Raw genomic sequence first — 26,926 nt, forward strand, 5'->3', positions numbered from 1 at the left:
AAAGCGTCATTGCAAGCTAGAAAGGGTCTTGTAACCAAGGCATATAATAAATGTTTGGAATTAATGAATCAAGAAACTGTGAATACTGATGATTTAAAATTGTATTTAGATGCTTTAGGTAATAGATATGATTCATACAAATTATATTACAACAAATATGAAGGAGATTTGTTAGTAAACTGTGTAGATGAGACTGAAGTAGATCTTATGATTAATCAGTATTATGAATTAGAGGAAAAGATTCTTGTAAAAGTCAGGCCTTGAATAAATTAATATGTGTAAACCAGGCAGTTAATCAGTCTGCTCCAACAAATAATATGACTTTGACAAAACTCCCAGAACTATGTTTACCTGTATTTAATCCTGGTGAAAATTGGGAAGAATTTTGGTCAATTTTTAAAGCAGCTGTGCATGACAGGAGTGACCTAGCCTGTGTAACTAAATTATTTTACCTCAAAGGACAGGTAAGAGGAGATGCTCACATACTGATACAGGCCTTTCCCAATGTAGATGACTCTTACAGGGAAGCAGTTGACTTGTTGAAGGTCACTTATGGTAATATAGAACAAAGTAGGTTGGATCTAGTGAATATCATTGTTAATTTAAAATCTCCAGATCACACTTACAAAGGTTTACAGCAGTTTAGAGTTAAACTGGAGAGCACTCTCAAAACTTTAAGGAATCAGACTGGTTATTGAGTGCCATGGTACAGAATAAATTAAGCTGTAAAACACTTGAATGAATCTCGAATAAATATCACAAAGGTTATTTTGGTCTGGAGGAAATAAGACTAGGTCTACAAGAATTAATTGTGCAGTTGCAGACCAGCCAACCAACTCATTTTAAAGATGCAACGCATAATAACTCTGAGGTATCTGTCATGTTTCACAAAGGGAAAATTATCCCAATGTTAATAATCAAAATTCATTTCCTAAAAATAGTTGCATTGGTACATATCAAGTAGCAGGAATCAGAAATAATGATTCTCCACAAGGTAAGAAGAATAAGTACCCTCCTAAGAGTAGCACAGTTAATAAGAAACCAGTCAAAGAAAAGAGAGATTGTCTTTTCTGCAAGGGTACTCATTTTTCTAAGAATTGCAATGCATACAAATCATGGAATAATAAAATTGAAAGATTGGAGGAACTTGACAGATGTATCAGGTGTTTGGGTAATCACAATGTAAAGGATTGTTATGCCAAATTAAACTTCTGTTATCAATGTCACAAAGGAAGACACCATGTTGGCAACAACGTTGGTCAACTCTGCTCAGTAACAAACTTCATTCTATTAAACCGAGCATAGGTTACTGGCCGTCTTCTTGCCATCAGTGCCGAGGTTGGGAGACCACTCTCTCCCGCCTTCGCATTGGTCACACTCGTCTTACTCATGGGTATCTCATGGAGAGGCACCCTGTTCCTCTCTGTGAGCAGTGTCAAGTTCCAGTATCGATTAGCCACATTCTGTTAGACTGCCCTCTCTATCAACGAGCACGCAGAATTTACCTCCAACGTCGTCTTCATTCTACTACTCTCTCTTTACCTTCCCTTCTTGCTGATGGACCCTCCTTTAATCCTGACTCTCTCATTGACTTCTTGACAACGACTGATTTACTCCACAAACTCTGATGATACTTTTCGCACTCCCCTCAGCCCTTTCTAGTTCAGTCTCTTGCTGCCCTTTACCCTTTCACCATCCACTACCCCGCTGTTATCCGTAACCTATTACTCATCCATCTCCCTTTTGCCACCTGATGCCCTCGCTTCCTTCCTGCCCTGCAGCGCTGTATAGTCCTTGTGGCTTAGCACTTCTTTTTGATTATAATAATAATAATACAAATACCATAACTGTGTGTCTTACTCATGAAATCGTACCCCAGTATAATTCTTCCATAGAGGATGGTGTTGAGCCAGTGCATAAATTGTGGGAATTAGACAGCATTGGAATAAATGTAAATGAAGAAAGTCCAGACGATTCTTTTACTCAGGAGCAATACCTGAGAGATGTAAAATTTGAATCTGGACAATACTGGGTGCGACTTCCATGGAGACTGAACCATCCAGAATTGCCCACTAATTACAGAAAGGCATATGGACAGTTAAAGTCTCAGCTCCGCAAACTGAGTAAGACACCAGAATTGTTAACTGCCTATAATGACATAATTGCTGAGCAGTTAATTAATAAATTTATAGAAGAGGCACCTCCTGAGCAAGCCAGAATTTATGGTCACTATTTGCCCCATCACAGAGTGAAGAAGGATTCTAAGACCACTCCTTTGAGGATTGTGTTTAATTGTAGTGCCAGGAGTAACAGAAATGTACCTAGTTTAAATGACTGTTTGATGACAGGTCCGTCGTTGATGGAAAAATTAGGAGATATTAAATTTCAGAGTGAAGCACTATGCCTTTACGGCTGACATAAGTACAGCTTTCCTAAGAGTGGGTTTACAAGAGGCTGACCGGGATTGTACCCGCTTCTTATGGCCTGAGAATCCTAGTGACCCACTTAGCCCTCTGAAAACCTTTCGCTTTAGGAGCGTATTATTTGGTGCTACATCCAGTCCGTTCCTACTTCAAGCGACGATAAATGCACACCTTAAATGTATGGAAAGTCCATTGAGTAAAGTAATGAGCAAACAATTTTATGTGGACAATTTCCTGGGTGTGACGTCAACTGAAGAGGAACTGTTAATGACTTATGGAGAGGCTAATGAAATAATGCAAAGTGCTAATATGCCTCTGAATGAATGGAATAGTAATTCGTCCAAATTAAAGGACAAAATAAAGTGCCAAAATGTAGTAATGTATTGGGATTAACTTGGGATACTGAGAGAGATTTGTTAATGTTAAAACCTAATAATTACAGTATGCCCAATAAATTAACTAAGAGAGTTTTACTTGCTGAAGTTTCCAAATGTTTTGATCCACTAGGTTTAGTGTCACCCCTTACTATAAGAGGGAAATTATTAACTCAGGAAGCATGGAAACTTAAATGTGCTTGGGATGAAATTCTACCTGAGGAATTCATTAACAGGTGGGATGAATTAATTGGTGATTATGAGAAAATTCCAATGTTGGAGTTCCCACGCCAGGTGGCCAATCCAGATTGGAAAAATGTACTCCACATTTTTTGTGATGCTTCAAAATTGGCATATGGAGCAGTTGCTTACCTTCAATGTAATAGTGTTATCTCTCTTGTTATGTCTAAGGCTAAAGTGTCTCCAATTAAATCACATACCTTACCTCAGTTGGAATTAACAGCTATTTATGTAGGTGTCAAATTAGCTAATTATATAAGAAATAAGTTGCAGAAGATAAATATTAGCGACACTGTAATTTGGTCTGATAATGAGGTATTCTTACAATGGATTCGTAATGGAAACAGTAAAATTGTGTACGTACAAAACAGAGTCGCTGAAATTAATCAGATGCAAGAGAAGTATAATAGTTTGGGTCAGCAAGTGTTAACATTTAATCATGTACCTGGTGAGGAGAATCCAGCTGATTTCTTGTCTCGAGGTTTACCTTATGCTAAATTTGTAAATGCTGTATCATGGATTAAAGGACCGAGCTGGTTGGTAAATAAAGCCAGTTGGCCTGTACAAAAGGCGTATATTGCTCCTGTTGAAATTACTGTGACCACCGCTCCAATAGTTTGTCCTCCCTTAGCTATTGAAATAAATAGGTATTCTTCTTTACCCAAACTAATCAATATAACTAAGTTGGTGTTTAAATTTCTAAACAAGATGAATATTTCATATAAGTTTTCACATCCTCTTGAATATTGGATAAAGAGGGTACAGGAGGAAATCTATGGAAATGAAATTAAATTGATGATGGAAAGTAAAATTGTGAAAGGTTCTATAATAGAGAAATTGGGGCTGTATTTAGAGAACAATGTAATTAGGTGCAGAGGTAGGTAACAAAATGCTGAATTGGGTGATTATGCTAAACACCCTCTCTTACTGCCCAAAACTCATAATCTAACAAATTTGATTGTTCTAAATACCCATAAAAATGTAATGCATGGTGAGGTACAAGATACCTTAAATTGTATTAGGGAAACTTTCTGGATTCCACAAGGATGGCAAAGTGTAAAAAAGGGTGATTAAATTTTGTGTAATATGTCACCGTGTGGATGCCAGATCCTATATGTACCCAGGTCCTCCACCATTGCCAAAGGAGCGTGTACAATTAGTGAAACCATTTGATGTAACAGGTGTAGACTATAGTGGTCCAATAATTTTAACAGGTACGTCAGATGGTGTTCCACTGAAAGTGTATATTTATTTGTTCACCTGTACTGCTACTAGGGCAATTCATTTAGAAGTGGCACAGGACTTGTCTGCAGAACAGTTTATACAGCTGTTTCGAAAATTTGCAGCTAGGAGATCCTGTCCGAGACTGATGATTTCGGATAATGCCACAAATTTTGTAGCAGGTGCTCAACACTTGATAGAATTAAATAATAGTAATGATGTTTAATCTCTGTTAACCCAGCTAGGGTGTACCTGGAAATTTATTACTCCTAGAGCCTCTTGGCAGGGGGGGCTGTACGAAAGACTGATAGGCACAGTGAAGAGGTGTCTCCGCAAAGTACTACACCGGAAGAGAATTAATTTGGAAGAATTCCGTGCAGTGTTAGTGGAAGCAGAAAATCGTATAAATAATAGGCCTCTCTCGTACATAAGTGATACACCTGATGCAGATGTATTAACACCTTCTCACCTAATATGTGGAAAAAATTGGAAGCTGCCCCTGTCTATAGAGATAATCCGGAAGAAAGTGATGAAGATTGCAATGATGCGGCAGTGTTGTGTAATAAATTTAAAATGTTAAATAAAGTAATTGATCATTGGTTTAATGTGTGGCGTAAGGAATATCTTCTTACACTACGTGAACACTTTTATGGTGCGACAGAGGCAGTAAATTGACAGAACATTCAACCAGGTGACATTGTGTTGATTGATACTGAACAACATCGAACATTGTGGCCTTTGGGCAAAGTATTGACATTGTACCCAGATGCACAAGGTGTTGTCAGGAATGTCAAAGTGTTGTGTCGTGGTCAGGAAAGTTTACGCACAATTAATAAATTGATTCCCTTGGAATTAGGTGTTCAATCAAACGTAAATGAAAATCTGAGGGAAAGTGACACGAGTGATATGGAAGATAACGCTGACCAAGTGATGCCGGAAAATGAAATCGTAGTAAGACCTACTAGGAGAACAGCCATTCAAGCCAGAACCGGCTGAAATCGTCTCCTAAAGGAAGGAGTAATTTGAGTCGTTTAGCAATGAACTCCGGCCGGCCGCAGTGTGGAAAATACTGTATATATTTTCCGGAAATATGGTCATTTATAGGTAAATAGATGCCCTATATTGTATTTTTAAAAGAAGTATGTTATCGAAAAAAAGAAGAGACTCGCCATCTTGGTTTTGAATTTTATATAACGTTAGTGTAATGGGAAGGAATTTTCGTGCTCTAGAGGTTAAAATTGGGCTGACACCTCTGAAATAGGAGGCGAAATTGTTGGATATGCATTCCTGCATAACTTGAGATATCAGACGACTGGACAAGACAGCTCCAGGAACCTCAGATATGCTCTCTAGATTTGTGTATAATTCTGGCCAGTGTTTTCATAAATTTAGTTAGTGAGGGTTTTTCTGAGTATGATACAACTTAATATCCAGTCAAATTGGTGAGTGATATTAAGATATATTTTCCTTCTGTTATGTAATTGTGTATATATATAACCATTTATTATTTTTAATGTACAGTCCACAAATTTATATATTTACCAGTATTCCTGGTGTATGTATATTTCATTTAATTAATAGGTCCAGAGCAACTTGTGGTTATGACAGTAGTGGGTATCGAAGGGGGACATTTTTTGTGACCTAGGTGTCCCAAATTCCTACTTGTCTATGTAACATTGATAAATAATAATTATCTTTGTTATCATTTACTGTTATGTACATAATTAGTTACATTCAGATAAATGTAATTTTCCACATGTATTGTGTGTCTGTTAGGAAGGGCCAGGTGTGTGTTTGTAATAGTGTTTGGCCTGTATAGAGTTATCAGAGGACCAAGAGTGTGTTGTGTGTCTGTAATTAAGAGGTACAGAATGTTTGTGTGAAGAGAGGGGGCCCATACTGTGTTAACATCATACCCAGTGCGTGTTTATTAAAACGGCAAACATATGTGTTTGTAATAGTGTGAACGGGGATCCCTGAGTGTGTGTACGTGTGTTTTAATAAGGAGCCCAGAGTGTGTTAGTACCTGATGAACATTAACATGCTTACCCAAAAAGTAATAAACGTTGAGAAATAGTGATTGACCTTGATTGTGGAAAATTTTGAATTTTCCAAAAATCAGCATATGTAAATTTCAATAATATAATAACTGTGTATTAAAATGATGCTGACTTGACCCCTCGAGAAATTTTGTGTGAAGGAAGGTGTGCAATGGCCGCGGAGTGATGCGGGGGGGGGGAAACGCCATTTGTAATTCGTGAGCACTGGTTATCGTGGAAAATTCAGCTAATAATCCGGCGTCATCGAGGCCAAATTGGGGTGCTTTGGCCTGAATTTGTAATAGAAACCCGTATTAATGTCCACTGTTGAAGAATTGGGACAGGAAATTTGCGGGACCTCCAGAATTGTGTGTGGCTCACACAGGGAAGTGTGGCATTAGTCCTTTCATTTAGATTTCTCACTGGCCAGTGTAGGAATCTATTTGTTAGGCAGGCGTTGTGGCGTGATCCATCTACAGTAATTAAATAGTAAGTGGTAATACGAATTTCTTTTCTAATAAGTCTGTTGTATTCTGTGTATTGTACTATAGTTATGTTTTGTGTACCCAGCAAGTAAATCAAAATATACAGTCCACACAATTTTAATTTACCAGAGTAGCTGGTTTTAATATTGTAATTATGAATTTAATGTCAGGTCTAGCTTTTTGTGAGAGTAGTGATGGAGTGGGCATCGGGGGAGTGACAGTTCTGCGACCTCCTGTGACTAAGTCCCACTTACCTTGTCCAATTTACTTGCACGTAATAAAACCTCATGCATGTAATTTCTCATATTGATAGATATCTACCATCGCTGGAGAATAGAGATCCTAGCATGTAAAGTACACGAGACTTTGGCGGAATTATGCCAGACACATGCAGATCTTGTCAGATATATATAGGAAAAACATGTGCGGACTTGGGTTGAATACAAAGGCAGGCGTCGACAGCCCACTTTAGGCCTTGAGAGCTTGACAAAAATTGATAAGAGTTTGACAGACCTTACAGAGAGCTTGACAGACCTTAAGAGAGCATGAGAGATCTTGAGATTCTTACCAAGGTTAAGTAAGGTGAGGGTGTTGGCGGAGTTGTTGAAGGCCTTGTTGTCGACGTGATTGATCTTGTTATCAGTGATGATGACCTGGGTGAAGGTGAGATCTCCCCACAGCTCCTGACTCAGCACCCCGCTCACGTTGGACCCTTGCAAGGTGAATCTGTCAACACAGTTCATCCTCAGAATGGTACTTTTAAACTCTCTGCATCAGCATTAAACTAAATATTTATTATTCATGGGGAAGTACTAAACCCATTAGGGTTACGCAGTTCCTAGGGAATGAGAAGCATTCAGTTTTGACTGAGGAAAGGAAGGGTAGCTCCAATTTCTTGGATCAAGAGTCTACCAGCATCAAGGCAATTCCCCCCCTCTCCTTGCAGGGCTTCAGGACATAAACCTGTGTGTGTTAGTCATACAAACTGTTGTCATGATGCCTTAAAAACGCCATAATACTAACCACTACACCACAACAGTCGCTAAATTGGAAGTATTAAGAGAAACCGGTGTATTACGTATAGTTTCAGCGTCTTTGTGTGTGTGTGTGTGTGTGTGTGTGTGGCGCCCGCGCGCGCGTTCACATGCACATTGTTAGTGGCATACCTGTTGCAGGTGATTTTATATTAATTCTCGTAGACAAGACTCTTTTAGTTCCCCAATCCCCCACGCAAACCTTGTCGTCGCACTGCCAGTGTTGTTTTTAGAGGTCGAGATAGCTCCTGGTCCCGCCTCATAGACTACTTTGATCAGCATCACTGATTTCTGGTCTCTTGTGCATTTTCATATTTACTCATGAAGCTGTGCATTGAGTTTGCCTCCACTGCCACCATCAAATCATTCCACTTTTCAAATATCTTGAGACTAAAGTAATACTTCATTACATTCCAATGGCTTATTTGTGTCTTCATCTTCCACTTGTCTCCTTGATCATGGTTCTTTTAATTCAAGCAGTCCACTCTGTTTCCAGTATATATTCCTTTAAGACTTGTCCATTCTGCTAATATCGACAAATTCAGCTGATTTAATCTCTTACAATGCTTCTTTCTCAGCTTTGGTAGCAGGCAGGTTTCAAACTTTCTGACCTTTGTGAGCTTCACGTGCTTGACCACGTTTTTAGTAATATGTCGTATATAAAATTTGGATTGATCTTTTTTCAAGTTCCTGAATGCAGTTCTGAGGTTTGCTAAACTTGCACGTGCCTCTACATTATATGGTTTGTGTGTAATTCTGGTGCTATATTTGGCTTTGTGTGTGTGTGTGTGTGTGTGTGTGTGTGTGTGTGTGTGTGTGTGTGTGTGTGTGTGTGTGTGTGTGTGTGTGTGTGTGTGTGTGTGTGTGTGTTCACCTATTTGTGGTTGCAGGGGTCGATTCACAGCTGACCACGTCTCTTCGCTGATCGCTACTAGGTTCACGCTTCCTGTTCCAAGAGTCTTATCGTTCCTCTTTTTAAAGCTGTGTATGGATCCTGCCTCCACTATTTCACCCTCCAGATTGTTCCACTTCCTGACAACTCTGAGATTGAAGAAATACTTCTTAACATCCCTTTGACTTATACGAGTTAACTTCCAGTTGTATCTTCTTGTTCCTGTGTCCCATCTCTGAAACATTCTGGCCCTATCCACCTTGTGAATTCTTATTAGTATTTTATACATCGTTGTTATCATGTCCATCCCATCCCTCCTGTCCTCCAGTGTTGTCAGGTTGAGCTCGCTTAACCTCTTCTCGTTGGACATACACCTTAGCTCCGGGACTATTTTTGTCGCAAACTTTTGCGCTTTATCTAGTTGCTTGACGTGTTTGACCAAGTGTGATTTCCATGCTGGTGATGCATACTCCAGTATAGGCCTGACGTACACTATGTACAGTGTCGTGAATGACTCCTTAGACGTTGAAACGTTGTTCCTAGGTTTGCCAGGCATCCAAATGCTGCATTAGTTATTTGCTTGAAGTGCGCCTCAGGAGATGTGCTGGGTATGATGCTTACCCCCAAGATCCTTTTTATTGAGTGTGTTTTGCAGCCTTTGACCCCTAGGCTGTACTCGGTCTGCGGTCTTCCTTGACCTTCCTCAAGCTTCATGACTTTACTTGGTGGGTGTACTCGTCTGTATGTGGTTGCAGGGGTCGATTCATATCTCCTGATCCCCGCCTTTGTGTGTGCTCGTGCGTGTGTGTGCCTGCGCAAATAAGAGAAAAAATACGGAGAGGCAAGGTAATGCGGTATAATAGAGGACTCACCTAAAGACACTGGTGGTAAAAAAGTCTGTATGAGTGAAGAGGTCGTGAAGTTGCTCCGTGGTGGCCGTGCTGGGTGGGCAGGTGATGCTGATCTCCCCGGCCAGGCTCCCAGAGTTACCCACACACTGCAACACACAGAAATATGGCTGTATTAATATCCGAAAAATGCTTAATAGAGTAACAAAAAAACAAATTACGTTTGCCAGGTTATTAGTGTTACGTGCCTCAGTCTACGTATATAGCACCAACATTTCCAGTCATACAGTACAGATTTACATCTTCAAGACTTAAATGCATCTGTACTCCACATTTCAGGGTTTAAGGTATCCCCTGAAAGAGGATACCTGTAGTAGTTGTCATAATTTTTTCCTTCATCCCAAGTTTCCGTATCAGCATTCTGTTTTCAAGCTTTCACACTTGTGTATCATATTGGACTGTGTAGGTGCCAATTTACTGATTTTATTTTAAAAATTGCCGGGTATTTTTCGAACATTGAATCTGGGAAGGCTTCTTACGAATGCCTTCAACCTTTAAATTCTGATGCATTTACTGGGTAACCCACTAAATAGGTACACCACCAAAAATCATGCACTCATAATACCCACCAATAAATCATGCACACAAAATACCCATCAATAAATCATTCACTCAAAATACCCATCAATAAATCATTCACTCAAAATACCCATCAATAAATCATATACTCAAAATATCTATCAATAAATCATTCACTCTACCCATCAATAAATCATTCACTCTACTCATCAATAAATCATTCACTCAAAGTACCCATTAATAAAGCATTCACTCTAAACACCTATTAATAAATCATACATTCAAAATACCCACCAATAAATCATTCACTCATAATACCCACCAATAAATCATGCACTCAGTACCTATCAATAAATCATGCACGCAATACTCCATCAATAAATCATTCGCTCAAAATACCTATTAATAAATCATACATTCAAAATACCTACCAATAAATCATGCACTTAAAATACCCACCAATAAATCATATACTTAGAATGCTCACTAGTAAATAATACGCTAACATTTGTTCCGATGTTGTATATATTCAACATAAAAAATTTCCATAAATAAATTTTGCCCTCATTATTTTATAATCAAATTATCATCAACTTTCCATTCCAACTTTGGTAGTTCTAGTCTTAATACCCCCTCAAGGAAGGTTCCTTGATGTTGGTGAGGGGCTCTTGATTTAGGGAATTGGATCTGTGCTCCAGTTCCCCGAATTAAGCCTGAATGCCTCCCACATCCCCCCCCCTAGGCGCTGTATAATCCTCCGGGTTTAGCGCTTCCCCCTTGATTATAATAATAATAATAATAATCTAGTCTTAATATTTCCTCCACATCTGTAATTGTAATCACACATGTATAATATTTAGCTGTGTATATTGTAGTTATTTTTTTTGAAATTAGCTGTGTTTAATATTATTTTTTTTTTATGGGACCACACGATGTGAGGTGTATTTCTCTTGGTGCATATGTACTAACTTTACTGTAATCCTTATTTTAGGGATTAAAGCATTTTTGTCTGATGGTGAATAGGTCACTGTGTAGCCTTAATGGACCTTGTGAAGGAGATGGGCCTTAAACCCAAATAACCAACCAACCAAATGGGACCTGAGTAGTTTTCGTGTGTTTGTGTGTATATACCGAGAGGTTTATATGCACGTTTTAATTCTTTTTTAAAGAAATTACAGTTTTTAAGGAATAAAAGTATTCTTGATTGGCGGTGAACACGTTACTTGCAGCAAACCTAAATGACCCTCGAATAGGCGATAGGCTTTAAAATCTAGTAACCAACTAACCATATGGGACTCTCCGATAGCATATAGGAGTACACGGTAGTATATAGGAGTACATGGTAGCATTTAGGAGTATACGGTCGTATATGAGAATACACGACAGTATAAAGGCGTACACGGTATTGTATGGGAGTACACAGTAGTATATTTGAATACACCGTAATACTTGAGAGTTTATTGTGGTACACGGTAGTACATAAAGCGTATGGCTATGACAGTACAGGAGAGTACACAAGAAAGATAACAGAAGACTTTCCGATCTGAAATCAGATTTATCAACAGATAAATATAAAATAACTATTTAAACTTCTAAAGCTCTCATTTTCGGACTTAGTGTCAGTATAACAAAAGAAGGCTCTCCCAATCCTCCTGCCCGCACTGACCACATGGAAAAACTAGGTGGCAAGAAAATACTGTATTAAAAAAAAAACAGTTATTCGGAAAGTAGGAGGTTTAAAACAAACTTTTGCACTACTTCTGTTATTGCAGAAGCGCCATTATTTTTTACAAGCTAAGAGCTGTTATCCTACCTCAGCTCATTTCAGAGCTCATCACTGCTAAAGGTATTCTGCCACCCTTCAGAATGCCATTCACAACAGTGGACTAACACAGATACCTATTTGATGCTAGGTGAAATGGGGCAATAGATGTAAGGAGAGTTAATATATCTCCACCTGCAAAGATCAACACAGGTCCTTCGTTACTACTGAGCTATGAGCCTCTTTACATACATAAATCTTATTTCTTTAGAAACGTTATTTAAGAGAGGTTATATTAGGTTAACATCAGTTAACCTAATCTTATACTTATACCATTTATTCACATCGGCCATTTCTCACCGAGGTAGGGTCACCCAAAGAAAAGCCTATTCAAAATCATTCGTTAATAGCTTTTTTGAGATAAGTGTATGGACATCACAATTCAAATGACCCTCTGAACTGCTGCTGTACTCCCTACCCCTAGGACTAACGTCCAGTTACTTTCGTTTTGTGAATCCCTTCATAAACGTTGTGTACCTTGTTCACACTCTAAAACACTAAAATATGCCTGCTGGATACTCAAGCCTCTATCATTCAAAAACTTAGCACCCTCCCTATATCCCTTCCTGTGACGACCCCTACCCCTTCATCCATCCGTCTCGGAATTATACACCTTGGTCAACCTATTGTTTTTCATCTTTTATAAATGACCGAACCATATTAGTAACCCCCTTTTTGCTCTCTGAATTATACCTGTCGTACCACAACACCACCAACTAATTTCCGAGCTCCTTATATTCTGCATAATATGCACACCATACATTGCTCTCAGATATGACTTGACCACTTCCTCCAGCCTCCTCCTGGCTGCTACCCATGTAAGTGTTGGTAGCATAACGGTTGTTGCTTAAATCATAAAAATACGAAACGTGTAAAATAACTATAGACTGCAAGAATACGTTTATTAAACCGTGGAATTTATTGTCAATAATCTAAATTTATTTGTTTTGAGTGAGTATTTGAATAGTTTACGTTATTAATTATATATTGCTTTATAACACTAAATTCGACATTATCCTAGTCATGGTAATATTGAATAAGTTTGAAACAGTTTTATTGTATAGTTGTGTAGGGTTCGGCTGTGACCATGAATATCTCGCCTAACCTTCACGAATTTTAGCAGAAATTATTATTATTATTTTTATTATATTATTTATTATATTTCATTGGAAAGAGCTAAACTCATATATGTCAAACAATACCTAGGGAAAGGAAGGTACTTGATGTATAATCCTAGGAAGGGAGAATAGTTCCAATTCTGGTTAACGAGACCTTCACAAGTCTCAAGGCGCCCCCTCCTTCCCTGGAAGGTTTCACTGTCCTACAGAGCCTTGTTCTTCGTATTCGTATCATATCATATCTTTATTTCTACAAGTACATGTACTTGTAGAAATAAAGATATATGATACGAGTACACAGGCCTACCTGACATCAGTGACACTACTAGATAGAAAGCCGCTTGTTATGCAGAACATTTCGGGGAAATTAGGTAAGTTTTGTCCCAGGATGTGACCCACAACAGTCCACTAACACCCAGGTACCCACTGTTACTGATGGGTGAATATGGACAACCGGTGTAAGGAAACACTCCCAATGTTTCCACCCCTTGGCCGGGAATCAAACCCGGGCCCTCACCGTGCGAAGCGAGAGCTTTTACCACCATGTACTATCTTTGCCACAACTTCCTAGGCAGACAGATGTAGAAAGACTAATTAATATTCCTCAACAGATAGCTTCGGAGTGGAATATATATATATAAGGCCTTCAGCTATCTACATTTCCCATGTACTTCACCCAAGACACTAAACTATAATTACATGAGAAAGTACTGTAAAAACGCAAGTTTTATTTTACTTGTGAGGACTCTCATAAAACTTACTGTACAAGGTGAGAGGGGGTTCTTGCTATCTACGGTGGTGGGGCACAGGTCACACACAAAGGGCGGTGCTGTGCCTCTCATAGAAGGCCCATCGTCGTCAGATTCATCTTGCTGTCCTCTTGCCAAGTCTGCCTGACCATCGGGCATATGTTCTCTCGCTGTATTGCTCGTTGTAAGAGTAATAAGACTAAAAGGTGTCACTGGAGGCTCCAGAACTCTGGTTTTAGGGATCTCGTGCAGCACTCCATTTTCGTTAACACTACCCAAAAAATTATTTTGATTAATTAGGACACTGTTTCTAGTTTCTAGTTTGGAATCGATTAGGTTATTCTTATAAATATTATTTTTTTGAAGAGTAAGTATGTACTTTCTTAATAAATTCGATTCGAAGAGTTTATGTTCTCTGATATTAACATTGATGTTCGACGATATGCGACGTGTCAAAAGTTTAGTATTGGAAGCCTTGTCTTCAAGAGTGCTCTGGAAGGCACACACGCACACTATACAAGCCAATACACACCGTAATGAAAGCATAATGTGAATATATTAGCACAGATTTCTTGATAAAATATAATTATTTACTTTATTCTTCTGAGTATTACTCTGATTTGGCTGTAGTACAATATTCTGTTTGCTGACTCATTTTGTTTGACAATACGTTAAGAATATTTGTAGCATTTGTATTCACCAATGTTTCGTTGATGAGGTGCCTTGAGTGAATGAGTGTGATGGTAAAGTTCGTCAGAATATAAATGTGGTGGTGGTAGTGGTAACTATTTTTTGAGACGAGGTTATCACTATCCTGTCCTCTGGGAGAGTGAGACAAGAATGATAGCGAGCTTTGTCTTGTAACCATTACCGCCTGCTTGCTGTCTCTCGCGGGCACCGTTATTGACATACTGCCTAGCAATAGTCTCACTCATTAATGGGAGGAAATAGCAGTACGTGGATATATATCACCCGAGTTGGACAAGGTAGAAATGCCTATGTGTATGCGTGGGAAAGTGAAAGGCAGATATGTTGGTCAGCGTTTTGGGGAGGAGAGACAGTCAGGTTTGATCCGAGGAAGGAAAGAATAGCACAAGCGAAGGGGAATTGTAGCTCCTAGCCACCATCAATACCCCCTTATCCATCTCAATTTTTTTCTTTTGTTGGTGTAGACGATATTATAAAACATTTCCAAGACCGATTAATTGTAAGCAATGAAAGCAGATATAACTGGTGTGTCATGTGTGTGGTAGTGAAGGGTGAGGGCGAGCACCTCGCGTGTCATGTGTGTGGTAGTGAAGGGTGAGGGCGAGCACCTCGTGTGTCATGTGTGTGGTAGTGAAGGGTGAGGGCGAGCACCTCGCGTGTCATGTGTGTGGTAGTGAAGGGTGAGGGCGAGCACCTCGTGTGTCATGTGTGTGGTAGTGAAGGGTGAGGGCGAGCACCTCGTGTGTCATGTGTGTGGTAGTGAAGGGTGAGGGCGAGCACCTCGCGTGTCATGTGTGTGGTAGTGAAGGGTGAGGGCGAGCACCTCGTGTGTCATGTGTGTGGTAGTGAAGGGTGAGGGCGAGCACCTCGTGTGTCATGTGTCTGGTAGTGAAGGGTACGGGCGAGCACCTCGCGTGTCATGTGTGGTAGTGAAGGGTGAGGGCGAGCACCTCGTGTGTCATGTGTGTGGTAGTGAAGGGTGAGGGCGAGCACCTCGCGTGTCATGTGTGTGGTAGTGAAGGGTACGGGCGAGCACCTCGCGTGTCATGTGTGGTAGTGAAGGGTGAGGGCGAGCACCTCGTGTGTCATGTGTCTGGTAGTGAAGGGTACGGGCGAGCACCTCGCGTGTCATGTGTGGTAGTGAAGGGTGAGGGCGAGCACCTCGTGTGTCATGTGTGTGGTAGTGAAGGGTGAGGGCGAGCACCTCGCGTGTCATGTGTGTGGTAGTGAAGGGTACGGGCGAGCACCTCGCGTGTCATGTGTGGTAGTGAAGGGTGAGGGCGAGCACCTCGTGTCATGTGTGTGGTAGTGAAGGGTGAGGGCGAGCACCTCGTGTGTCATGTGTGCGGTAGTGAAGGGTGAGGGCGAGCACCTCGTGTGTCATGTGTCTGGTAGTGAAGGGTGAGGGCGAGCACCTCGCGTGTCATGTGTGTGGTAGTGAAGGGTGAGGGCGAGCACCTCGTGTGTCATGTGTCTGGTAGTGAAGGGTGAGGGTGAGCACCTCGTGTCATGTGTGTGTGGTAGTGAAGGGTGAGGGCGAGCACCTCGTGTGTTATGTGTGTGGTAGTGAAGGGTGAGAGCGAGCACCTCATGTGTCATGTGTGTGGTAGTGAAGGGTGAGGGCGAGCACCTCGTGTGTCATGTGTGTGGTAGTGAAGGGTGAGGGCGAGCACCTCGTGTGTCATGTGTCTGGTAGTGAAGGGTGACGGCGAGCACCTCGTGTGTCATGTGTGTGGTAGTGAAGGGTGAGGGCGAGCACCTCGTGTGTCATGTGTGTGGTAGTGAAGGGTGAGGGCGAGCACCTCGTGTGATATGTGTGTGGTAGTGAAGGGTGAGGGCGAGCACCTCGCGTGTCATGTGTCTGGTAGTGAAGGGTGAGGGCGAGCACCTCGTGTGTCATGTGTCTGGTAGTGAAGGGTGACGGCGAGCACCTCGTGTGTCATGTGTGGTAGTGAAGGGTGAGGGCGAGCACCTCGCGTGTCATGTGTCTGGTAGTGAAGGGTGACGGCGAGCACCTCGTGTGTCATGTGTGTGGTAGTGAAGGGTGAGGGCGAGCACCTCGTGTGTCATGTGTGTGGTAGTGAAAGGTGAGGGCGAGCACCTCGTGTGTCATGTGTCTGGTAGTGAAGGGTGAGGGCGAGCACCTCGTGTGTCATGTGTGTGGTAGTGAAGGGTGAGGGCGAGCACCTCGCGTGTCATGTGTCTGGTAGTGAAGGGTGACGGCGAGCACCTCGTGTGTCATGTGTGTGGTAGTGAAGGGTGAGGGCGAGCACCTCGTGTCATGTGTGTGGTAGTGAAGGGTGAGGGCGAACACCTCGCGTGTCATGTGTCTGGTAGTGAAGGGTGACGGCGAGCACCTCGTGTGTCATGTGTGTGGTAGTGAAGGGTGAGGGCGAGCACCTCGTGTGTCATGTGTGTGGTAGTGAAGGGTGACGGCGAGCACCTCGTGTGTCATGTGTGTGGTAGTGAAGGGTGAGGGCGAGCACCTCGTGTGTCATGTGTGTGGTAGTGAAGGGTGAGGGCGAGCACCTCGTGTGTCATGTGTGTGGTAGTGAAGGGTGAGGGCGAGCACCTCGTGTGTCATGTGTGTGGTAGTGAAGGGTGAGGGCGAGCACCTCGTGTGTCATGTGTGTGGTAGTGAAGGGTGAGGGCGAGCACCTCGTGTGTCATGTGTGTGGTAGTGAAGGGTGAGGGCGAGCACCTCGTGTGTCATGTGTGTGGTAGTGAAGGGTGAGGGCGAGCACCTCGTGTGTCATGTGTGTGGTAGTGAAGGGTGAGGGCGAGCACCTCGTGTGTCATGTGTGTGGTAGTGAAGGGTGAGGGCGAGCACCTCGTGTGTCATGTGTGTGGTAGTGAAGGGTGAGGGCGAGCACCTCGTGTGTCATGTGTGTGGTAGTGAAGGGTGAGGGCGAGCACCTCGTGTGTCATGTGTGTGGTAGTGAAGGGTGAGGGCGAGCACCTCGTGTGTCATGTGTGTGGTAGTGAAGGGTGAGGGCGAGCACCTCGTGTGTCATGTGTGTGGTAGTGAAGGGTGAGGGCGAGCACCTCGTGTGTCATGTGTGTGGTAGTGAAGGGTGAGGGCGAGCACCTCGTGTGTCATGTGTGTGGTAGTGAAGGGTGACGGCGAGCACCTCGTGTGTCATGTGTGTGGTAGTGAAGGGTGAGGGCGAGCACCTCGTGTGTCATGTGTGTGGTAGTGAAGGGTGAGGGCGAGCACCTCGTGTGTCATGTGTGTGGTAGTGAAGGGTGAGGGCGAGCACCTCGTGTGTCATGTGTGTGGTAGTGAAGGGTGAGGGCGAGCACCTCGTGTGTCATGTGTGTGGTAGTGAAGGGTGAGGGCGAGCACCTCGTGTGTCATGTGTGTGGTAGTGAAGGGTGAGGGCGAGCACCTCGTGTGTCATGTGTGTGGTAGTGAAGGGTGAGGGCGAGCACCTCGTGTGTCATGTGTGTGGTAGTGAAGGGTGAGGGCGAGCACCTCGTGTGTCATGTGTGTGGTAGTGAAGGGTGAGGGCGAGCACCTCGTGTGTCATGTGTGTGGTAGTGAAGGGTGAGGGCGAGCACCTCGTGTGTCATGTGTGTGGTAGTGAAGGGTGAGGGCGAGCACCTCGTGTGTCATGTGTGTGGTAGTGAAGGGTGAGGGCGAGCACCTCGTGTGTCATGTGTGTGGTAGTGAAGGGTGAGGGCGAGCACCTCGTGTGTCATGTGTGTGGTAGTGAAGGGTGAGGGCGAGCACCTCGTGTGTCATGTGTGTGGTAGTGAAGGGTGAGGGCGAGCACCTCGTGTGTCATGTGTGTGGTAGTGAAGGGTGAGGGCGAGCACCTCGTGTGTCATGTGTGTGGTAGTGAAGGGTGAGGGCGAGCACCTCGTGCTGACAGTGTACCTCACAGTGCTGCAGTTTCTCAAGGTAATAAAAATCCTCTTGGACAAAGCAAGCAAAAATTCAGAAATCTTCCTCAATTACTTTAAAAATTTAAAATGGAATTTCCTTTATTTCTTTCCTCCATCGTTTTCTTTTGATATTTGAAGGTAGATAAACGTACTAAGGCGTTGATTAGTTTTATTTTCCCTACTCATCCTCTGTTTTCTTCCCTTTTTCATCGTTAACACTGAATTAATGATTCAGAATTATTCATGGAGAAACAACAATGGTTGTAATTATGACCTTTATTTTTAAAGGGGTGGACCGGTAAGCCAGCGGAAGGCTTCGGTCAGATAACGAAAAGCTCCAACAGCGGGTCATCATATGGCTAAGACCCGCGTCAGGAAGAACTTGTCCTGTTTCCTGACAAGCCTTACCTAACCTAATCATGGAAAGGCGCTAAATCCGCCAAGTTGGTTGGTTTGTGAGGTTGAAACGCTATCGGCTACATGAGGGATATTAAAGCTGCATGTCCTCTCCAGTAAGGCTCTCTGACGCCGTTGAGGGGCTCTTGATTCAAGAAATTGGATTTTTCATCCTCTTCCTTGGACTGAATTTGATTGCCGCCCATTAAACATTTGGCCCCAATGTTTTTGACAGCACTGTGTGAGTTTAGTATTATGCAGAAATTTAGAAGTTTGGAGATTAAGAGATGTGGAATTAACAAAAGTATTATTTAGAGGGCTGAAGAGGGACTGTTGGGTTATGGTTTGGATATATAGATATAGGGTGGAGAGCAGTCGTGGAGGTGGGGAAATAGTGCCTGTGCACTCTGAAAGAGGGGGAGGGGTGCTGCGGTTTGACGTGTCGTCTGAACTGTGATGTCGGCGTCCTTCTGGCAAGAATGATTAAATGAGTGACACTGAAAGTGTTTTCTTCTTTGTTAGGTTACTTTACCTCGGTGGGAGACAGCCGGAATGTTAAAAATATATATCATCAAAAGTGTATATACCTGGAGCATACCTAGAGAAGGTTTCGGGGGTCAATGCCCCCGCGGCCCGGTCTGTGACCAGGCCTCATGGTGAATCAGGCCCTGATCAGCCAGGCTGTTACTGTTGGCCACACGCATCCTGACGTGCGAACTACAGCCCGGCTGGTCAGTTACCGACTTTACATGCCTGTCCAGTGCCTTCTTGAAGACAGCCAGGGGTCTATTGGTAATCCCCCTCATGCATGCTGGGAGGCAGCTGAACAGTCTTGGGCCCCTGACAATTACTGTGTTGTCTCTTATCGTGCTAGTGGCACCCTTGCTTTTCGTTGGGGGGATGTTGCATCGTCTGCCGAATCTTTTGCTTTCATAGAGAGTGATTTTCGTATGCAAGTTTGGTACTAATCCCTTTAGGATTTTCCAAGTGTATATAATCATGCATCTCTCCCGCCTGCATTCTAGGGAGTACAGGATTGGTGGCCTGGTGGCAAAAGTTCTCGCTTCACACGGTGAAGGGTCCGGGTTCGATTCCCTTCGACGGAGTGGAAGCATTGGACGTGTTTCCTTACACCGGTTGTCTATGTTCACCCATCAGTAAAATGGGTGCCTGGGTGTTAGTCGACTGGTGTGGTTCGCATCCTGGGACAAAACTGACGTAATTTGTCCGAAATGCTATGCATAAAACGGGGCTTTCTGTATAGTAGTATGTCATTGATGTCAGCTAGGACTGTATACCTTGTACATATACTTGTAGTAAATAAAGATAATATTATTATTATTATTATTATTATTATTATTATTATTATTATTATTATTATTATTATTATTATTATTATTATTATTATTATTATTCAAGCATTCCCAGTACTTGAGGTGTTTTATCGCAGTTATGCGTGCTGTGAAGGTTCTCTGTACACTTTCTAGGTCAGCAATTTCACCTGTCTTGAAAGGTGTTGGTAGTGTGCAGCAATATCCCATCCTAGATAGAACAAGCTACCTGAAGAGTGTCATCATGGGCTTGGCATCCCTTGTTTTGAAGGTTCTCATAATCCATCCTGTCATTCTAGCAGATGCAATTGATACAATGTTATGGTCTTTGGAGGTGAGATCCTCTGACATGATCACTCCCAGGTCTTTTACATTAGTTTCTCGCTCTGTTGTGTGGTTGGAATTTGTTTTATACTCCGATATAGTTTTAATTTCCTCACAGTTTCCATATCGGAGTAATTGAAATTTCTCATCATTGAACTTCATATCGTTTTTTTGCGGTCCATTTAAAGATTTGGTTGATGTCCGCCTGGAGACTTGCGGTGTTTTCAATGGAGGACACTGTCATGCAAATTCGGGTGTCATCTGCAAAGGAAAACACGATGCTGTGGCTTACATAAGAACATAAGAAAGACGGAACACTGCAACAGGCCTACTGACCCATGCGGAGCAGGTCCATGTCCCCCCCCCGGATTAGACCAATGACCCCCCCCCCGGATTAGCCCAATGACCCACCCAATCTGATCATCTCCACTCAAGGATGGAGCACTGCACCAGACCCAGCAGCACAAGCTAGTCAGGTCCAACTCACACCCACCCACACCCACTCATGTATTTATCTAGCCTATTTTTAAAGCTACACAACGTTTTAGCCTGAATAACTGTACTCGGGAGTTTGTTCCACTCATCCACAACTCTATTACCAAACCAGTGCTTTCCTATATCCTTTCTGAATCTGAATTTTTCCAACTTGAAACCATTGCTGCGAGTCCTGTCTTGGCTGGAAATTTTCAGCACGCTATTTACATCCCCTTTATTTATTCCTGTTTTCCATTTATACACCTCGATTATATCCCCCCTAATTCTACGCCTTTCGAGAGAGTGCAGATTCAAGGCCCTCAGTCTATCCTCATATGGAAGATTTCTGATACATGGGATCATCTTTGTCATCCTCCTCTGTACGTTTTCCAGAGCATTTATATCCATTCTGTAATACGGTGACCAGAACTGAGCAGCATAGTTTAAATGAGGCCTAACCAAGGATATATAGAGTTGAAGAACAACCTGAGGACTTCTATTATTTATACTTCTAGATATAAAGCCAAGAATTCTGTTAGCTTTATTGCGAACACTAATGCACTGTTGTCTTGGTTTTAGATTACTGCTAACCAGAACTCCTAAACCCTTTTCGCAATCAGTAGTATTAAGATCTACATTATTTAGTTTATATGTGGCATGGTTGTTGTCCTGTCCAACATTTAGAACTTTGCATTTGTCAATATTAAACTGCATCTGCCACTTCGACCATTGCATCAGTCTATTCAAATCATCCTGGAGTGCTCTAGTGTCCTCATTAGAATGAATTGAATGGCCTGTTTTGGTGTCATCAGCAAATTTGCTTATGTCGCTATGTATTCCCTCATCTATGTCGTTTATGTAAATTGTGAACAACAACGGGCCCAACACTGACCCCTGAGGAACACCGCTTGTGACGTGCCCCCATTCTGATTTCTCCCCATTTATGCAAACTCTCTGCTGTCTATTTGTCAGCCATGCTTCTACCCAGGAAAAAATTTCTCCTCCTATTCCGTGTGCCTTAAGTTTCCTCAATAGCCTCTGGTGTGGAGCTCTATCGAAAGCCTTACTGAAGTCCATATACACAATATCATATTCATTAGCATGATCTACCTCCTCAAACACCTTAGTGAAAAAAGTTAGTAAATTCGTAAGACAGGAACGCCCCTTTGTAAAACCGTGTTGAGATTCATTAACCAATCTGTGCCTGTCAAGATGGCTACGAATTGCTTCGGCAATTATTGACTCCATAAATTTTCCCACTGTGGAGGTAAGGCTTATTGGTCTATAGTTCGAAGCCATCCCTGTCTGTCAGATATGAGAGTGAGGAACAGGATGGGAGCGAGTACTGTGCCTTGTGGAACAGAGCTTTTCACCGTAGCCGCCTCAGACTTTACTCTGTTTACTACTACTATTTGTGTTCAGTTTGTCAGGAAATTTTAGATCCATCTACCAACTTTTCCTGTTATTCCTTTATCACTCATTTTGTGCGCTATTACACCATGGTCACTCTTGTCAAAGGCTTTTGCAAAGTCTGTGCATACTACATCTGCGTTTCGTTTATCTTCTAAAGCATCCAGGATCTTGTCATAGTGGTCCAGTAGGGGCTATGTCTGATGTTTTTACCAGCTGTGGGACGACCCCTGTGTCCATGCTCCCTCTCCGTAAGATGTTATAAGCACATGATAGGGGCTTCTTGCACTTCGTGATGAATACGGAGTTCAAAGAGTCTGGACCTGGGGCAGAGTGCATGGGCATGTCGTTTATCGTCTTTTCGAAGTAATTTGGCGTCAGAATAATATCAGATAGGATCGAGTCTACCAAATTCTGTGTCTTTCTCATGAAAAAAATTAATTTAGGTCTTCGACTCCGTCTGGTTAGCAGCTCACTAAAAACCGAGTTATATTGGGACTTGAATAGCTCACTCATTTCCTTGCTGTCATCTGTGTAGGACCCATCTCGTTTAAGTAGGGGCCCAATACTGGATGTTGTTCTAGACTTTGATTTGGCATAAGAAAAAGAGTTATTTTGGGTTTCTTTCAATTTCATTTATGGCTTTTAGTTCTTCCCACGTTTCTTGACACCTGTAAGATTCCTTTAGCTTTAGTTTGATGTTTGCTATTTCTCTGCCAGTGTCTCCCAACGTATTACAGATACATTGGTCTCTTATAGCCGCTCTGTTATTCTTAGCTTTCGCCTGTATAGGGAGCACCTTTCTCTTACTAGTTTACATTTTCTTTTCCTTGAAGGAATATGCCTTGAGCATACCTCGAGTGCCACAGAGTTAATTTGTTCTAGACATAGGCTTGGATTCGTGTTGCTTATGCTATCTTCCCAGTTTATATCATTTAGGACCTGGTTTACTTGGTCCCACCTTATGTTTTTGTTATTGAAGTCGAATTTGGTGAAGGCTTCCTCGTGACTGATCACATTTCGTCGGTCTGGGGCCCCGCGCATACATGTATGAACCTCTGTTATGTTGTAATCTGAATATATTGTTTTTTGATGTGGTAACATTTCGTATCGGATCATCATTGTTAGTGAAGATGAGGTCCAGTGTATTCTCCAGTCTAGTAGGCTCTGTTATTTGCTGGTTTAAGGTGAATTTGGTGCAGAAATTTAAAAGCTCGTGTGTGTGTGTGTGTGTGTGTGTGTGTGTGTACTCACCTAGTTGAGGTTGCGGGGGTCGAGTCCGAGCTCCTGTGTGTGTGTGTGTGTGTGCGTGTGTGTGTGTGTGTGTGTGTGTGTGTGTGTGTGTGTGTGTGTGTGTGTGTGTGTGTGTGTGTACAAGTTTTCATCTGAGCTGCCTCCTGGTGTTATCTCTGATATATTATTCGCTACATTCCTCCACTTTAGGTGTGTATATACATTACGATACAGATACTTTTTAGATTATATGTACGAAGTGTCATTACCAAATTTTCTTTAGGAAACAAGAAAACAACTTTCTTTGGCTTTTAATTTTCAGATATATGTCACGTTTATTATGTATACGTATTGCTAAATCATTAATGAAGATGAACTGGTAAAATTACATCTATAATTATAGTACTGGTATATAACACCGACAAACAGATGAGATGCATGTGTCTTATTCATCTAAAAGTATAACTGTAGATGAACCTCATAATTTATGGCATACACTCCACTCTACAGGTGGTGTGTATTTTGCCAAAATAACAGTGAATAAATGATGGTAACTGCGTTACTATTTTTGGGTGACACTACCTTGTTGGGAAGCAGCTAATATGACCAAAAATAATGACAACTGTAATAATAATATACGAAGTTAGTATTGACAAATTACTTTCATCACACTGTGCGTGTATTAATCAAATCATTGATGAAATCCCATGTGAGATCAGCGTTGCTGCCTCGACACGAACAATGACATCTGTCATAACATCTTACCATGTCAATGAAAGGCACACAGATTACATGTGATAAGCATAGCTTCTTATAGTCTAAAGTTTACATAAAAGTTGTAAATTTTAAACGCTAAAACTATATTGTTAATACTAATGTTGTATATAATAACCAAGACTACTTATAACTGCTTTTACTCTATACAACATTATCACTGAGTACGAAATGATTTCAGATCTCACTAGGTTTCATATACAGAAAGATATGTTTTATGATGTTACGAAGGGCGAATGGCAGTAGCGGGTTGTTCATGTAGGGGACATGCTTAATGAGGGCAGGATCTGTAATAGACGTATTCAGTGACGGAGGACGTGTAGTAGACGTGCTCAGTGATGTAGGACTTGTAATGGGCGCATTTAGTGAGAGAAGACCCATAGTGGGTATGTTCAGTGGCAGTGGACCTGTGGTGGACGTATTTAGGGACGGTAGACCTGTAGTAGACGTGTTCAGTGAGGGGGGGGGCTGTAATAGACTTGTTCATTGAGGGAGAACCTGTAGTGGACTTTTTCAGTGAAGGAGGGTCTGTAGTGGACATGTTCAGTGAGGGTGTACCTGTAATGGGCATATTCAGTGAGGGATGACCTGTTGTGAACGTGTTCAGTGAGGGGGGGGGACCTGTAGTGGACGCGTTCAGTGAGGAAGGAAAAGTAGTGGACGTGTTTACTGGCCCTAAAACATTGAGGAAGTGAAGACTTGCAGGGAAAAAAAAGTCTATTGGGACAGTGTTTGACTCAGGGCTTTCATCAGGTTCTAAATTAAGTTCTAACAGAACGAAACGTGTTGATAAAGGCCATTACTGCACCGTGTCTTTTTTTTCAGTATTGTCGGCAGTAGGCCGTGTGTATCCTAGGAGGAGCTGTAGGGCTGAGAGATAAGATCGGAAGAGGCCTATGATTATCAGGAGATTCTTGAGTATGTAATCCTGGCAGATACACTCGGAAAATAGATTTCTTGCATCGTGTCAGTGTGTGTGGGAAGTAAGCAAGGTCATCCAAAATTATATATCACATTAATGGCATACGATACAGATAAGTTCGATTAAATATAGCGAGACAATGAGAGGTGGTCATCATTCTCAGGGTGAGCTAACGAAAGGACAAGAGGCTGAATACTGTAACTAGTGTGGTGAGATATTGTAATCAGTGTGGTGAGGTACTGTAACCAGTGTAGGGAGATACTGTAACCAGTGTAGTGAGATACTGTAACCAGTGTAGTGAGATACTGTAACCAGTGTAGTGAGATACTGTAACCAGTGTAGTGAGATACTGTAACTAGTGTAGTGAGATACTGTAACCAGTGTAGTGAGATATTGTAACCAGTGTAGTGAGATACTGTAACCAGTGTAGTGAGATACTGTAACTAGTGTAGTGAGATACTGTAACCAGTGTAGTGAGATACTGTAACCAGTGCAGTGAGATACTGTAACCAGAATAGTGAGATACTGTAACCAATATAATGAGATACTGTAACTAATGTTGTGCATTGATCAGTGTTGCCAGGGATACGAGTACAGTGCTGTGAGGTGTGTACTGGGCTGGTACTGAATGTGCCTCATCATGATCAAAAGTACACTTTGTATTGATATGCTTTCATTAAATTAATAACGTCTTTATTGGTTTGGCTTGGTTCAAACCTTCCTCACATACGTAACAGTATGCTTAAGTATTTACTCCCGTAAGTGCAAATATAGGTAATTGACACTCATACAGGTACAACCACCAGAAGAAAAAGATCACATTGAACACTGCTCCTCTGGTAACACTTAACAAAAACATTGTCATATTATACTTACAAATTTTTTTTATAGATTATGTTATACAGACTTGAGTGTGGAGACTAGTGCTTACAGAGGAAGGTTAACGGGTACAGCCAGCGAAGCATCTTAGACAGCATAAGCAAAATCTCTCCTGAATCTAATATTTAAAACATCAAAATAATTCAGGGTTCCAACCCAACTGATTTTACATCTTTTTAAGAAATGTAAACAGTAAAAAGGAATTCTTTAGGGAGTGCTGAAATTCATGTGTACTACACCACGCTGGCTTCTGGACGACGTGGCTCGAAGAGGGACAAGTTTGGGGTTCCTCTTTATCTGCTGGTGCAGGAGTGAGCCCAGTCTACCGCCTTCATTGACAGTTTCCACGTTAGCGTCTGCGCCACCATTCACGGCAGAAGCAACGGCCACGGTTTGTGACAAACATATGGTGACGAAGCTGTCAATGGGCTCGTTGTTGAGATTTGGGCAACGGAAGTTGTCGAAGCAACCGCTGACCGTCTCGTTAGTAGCGATCCAGCAGCAGCGATCATCACATGTGAAAGGGTTACCTGTGTGGAGACATGAATCGCATACCTGAGTAAATATTAACTCCTGGCATTTATTATTAACAATCTAAGAGAACATCCTGGGTTTAGATGACCAGTACCTATGAATACTGGGCAGAATATTGGAGAAAGTGCAAGCGAGCGAGCAAAAGAGGTCGCAATATAACGGGAAAATGCAAAGATTTGAAAAATATAGTGCATATAAGATTTATTCTGTTCCTCCTCACAAATGAATT

The 26,926-nt window shown here is 42.1% G+C and overlaps 2 protein-coding genes across 2 annotated transcripts in view; both read right to left on the reverse strand.

Annotated features, from left to right (window-relative positions):
- Positions 1-14,540, reverse strand: part of LOC128687401 (uncharacterized) — a 48,436-nt gene extending 33,896 nt beyond the window's left edge. Inside the window, exons 1-3 of the mRNA XM_070092694.1 lie at positions 13,837-14,540; positions 9,581-9,705; positions 7,351-7,508 (exon numbers count right to left, since the gene is read on the reverse strand). Coding sequence (XP_069948795.1) covers positions 7,351-7,508; positions 9,581-9,705; positions 13,837-14,370 — 817 coding nt within the window. The 5' untranslated portion in view covers positions 14,371-14,540. The remainder of the gene's footprint in view (positions 1-7,350; positions 7,509-9,580; positions 9,706-13,836) is intronic.
- A 9,347-nt stretch (positions 14,541-23,887) lies between these two features.
- The window catches only part of LOC128687402 (oplophorus-luciferin 2-monooxygenase non-catalytic subunit), a 36,447-nt gene continuing 33,408 nt past the window's right edge, over positions 23,888-26,926 (reverse strand). The window contains exon 7 of the mRNA XM_053774872.2: positions 23,888-26,693. Within this exon, the coding sequence (XP_053630847.2) occupies positions 26,371-26,693 (323 nt within the window). The 3' untranslated portion in view covers positions 23,888-26,370. The remainder of the gene's footprint in view (positions 26,694-26,926) is intronic.

This window comes from Cherax quadricarinatus, chromosome 40, assembly GCF_038502225.1.
Source record: "Cherax quadricarinatus isolate ZL_2023a chromosome 40, ASM3850222v1, whole genome shotgun sequence".
Classification (NCBI taxonomy): domain Eukaryota; kingdom Metazoa; phylum Arthropoda; class Malacostraca; order Decapoda; family Parastacidae; genus Cherax; species Cherax quadricarinatus.